Source organism: Dipodomys merriami, unplaced genomic scaffold (genome assembly GCF_024711535.1).
Source record: "Dipodomys merriami isolate MVZ:Mamm:240054 unplaced genomic scaffold, mDipMer1.0.p SCAF_9, whole genome shotgun sequence".
Classification (NCBI taxonomy): domain Eukaryota; kingdom Metazoa; phylum Chordata; class Mammalia; order Rodentia; family Heteromyidae; genus Dipodomys; species Dipodomys merriami.
The window spans coordinates 36,038,160-36,040,119 of NW_027206512.1; the positions used below are offsets into that span (position 1 = coordinate 36,038,160).

Consider the following 1,960-nt stretch of genomic DNA (forward strand, 5'->3'; position numbering starts at 1 on the left):
TTGCCAAATAGAGGAGCTGCTTGTATCAGTATAGCAATGCCAGTTTTACATAAGGAATACTGCTAGGACACTGGGCTGTTCACGAGCCTTCTTTTCTCCCCCAACATGAACACTCTCTCCTTCAGCACAGTAAATGAGTGTTATGGAACAGAGAGGCTGGGAAGATGGCTCAGTAGTAGAGTGCTTGCATGAGTTCACATGCTGGGTTCGATTCCTCAGCATCACACAAACAAGAATAAAAACAGAAGTGGCGTTGTGGCTCAAGAGGTAGAGCACTTGCATTGAGCTGAAGACCTAAGGGACAGCACCCAGGCCCAGAGTTCAAGTCCCATGACTGACAAAAAAGAAAAAAAGAAAGAAAGTTATGGAACAGAAAAAAAGCTGAGAGCAGTCAAGGGCAGTGGGCTCTGTGGCTATGAATGAGCATCTGTATTAGTGTCTGTTAAGATCTGAATGCTAGTCACAAGCTATGTGAGTTAAGGCAATTAATTATTTAGGATTCTTCACCTCAGTCACTTTAGGAAAACGGGAAATGATTAGAAAAACCACTGATATTTGAGAATGTTCTTTGGGATTGGGAATATAGTTCAGTGGTAGAGTGCTTGCCTTGTATTCATGAGTTTCTGGGTTCATGTGTAGCACTGTAAAAAAGAAAAGGATTCAGCAGTGGTACTCACTAGACACCATGTTGCCAATGAACTATACAACTTGTGAGGGGGGGATGGGAGGGAAAATCTGGGGAAGAGCGAGGGAAGGGGTGACATGGTCCAACAAGAAATGTGCTCATTATTTGATTCATGTAACCGTAACCCCTTGGTATAACATGTTTAAAATAATACACATAAATATTTGTCTAAGTTAATTCAGTGGTAGGCCAAGAATAAGCCTTGCATGATTTAATAAAAAAGGAAAGGATTCCTGGGGGAGGATAAATAAATATGTTTAGTAAATAATTACTAAGTAAAGACTTATTCTTGACAGGTGGTGAGCCCACGTGGGTGCCGGCACAGCGCAGGGCTGCCATGGCAGAGGTGCAGCAGCTCCGGGTGCAGGAGGCGGTGGATTCCACGGTGAAGAGTGTGGAGAGAGAGAACATCCAGAAGATGCAGGGCCTTATGATCCAGTGCAGTGCCACCTGCTGTGAAGATAACAAGGCAGCCATGCAACAGGTGCACCAGTGCATCGAGCGCTGCCATGTACCTCTGGCTCAAGCACAGGCCTTGACCAGTGAGTTGGAAAAGTTCCAGGACTGCCTGGCCCCATGCACCATGCATTGTAATGACAAAGCCAAAGATTCAATAGATGCAGGGAATAAGGAGCTTCAGGTGAAACGGCAGCTGGACAGTTGTGTGACCAAGTGTGTGGATGACCACATGCACCTCATCCCAACTATGACTTAGAAGATGAAGGAGTCTCTCTCATCCATTGGAAAATAAAGGTCTTTGCTAGTGACCATGAGGCTTGGGGCAGGGAATCTATTTAATAAGAGAAATTGGAATTTTAGTCTTTTAAGCAAAGTTTAAAATGAAGAAACTACAGATGGCAACAATTTTAAGACATATTTCATTTGCCTGTGGACCCTGGTTCTTTTGTGTTTTAATTATAGAAAGTGAAATGGAAAACACTGGTGCTAAAATTTCAGTCATGATAGCGTGGGAGAGTGTTCTAGAGCCTAAATTTCATGTGGCAAGTGCTTTTCTTGGCAGTAGAGATCTCCTATGTACCAAGCCCGAGATCCTCCTACACAAGATGCAACAGGTTGGCATGTTCCTATAACCCAACTCTAATCTGGTGAAGTTTGAGGAGGGTATGTCTATTGCCAACTCCTGTTTACTATAAGTATCATAATACCAATTTCCATGAGCTGTAAAGCAAATTCCAGTAGATCACTAATTTAGAAAGGGAAAATATGCTTCTGGATCTTTAGTTTTGCTTGGTTTTGTTTTATGTACAATAACAT

At 42.9% G+C, this 1,960-nt stretch overlaps 1 protein-coding gene across 1 annotated transcript; it reads left to right on the forward strand.

The window, feature by feature from the left end:
- Positions 1-989: 989 nt before the first annotated feature.
- On the forward strand, positions 990-1,400 carry LOC138820860 (protein FAM136A-like). Its single transcript, XM_070012805.1, has one exon. The coding sequence runs from the start codon at positions 1,023-1,025 to the stop codon at positions 1,398-1,400; it is 378 nt and encodes a 125-aa protein (XP_069868906.1). The 5' UTR covers positions 990-1,022.
- The last annotated feature ends 560 nt before the right edge of the window (positions 1,401-1,960 follow it).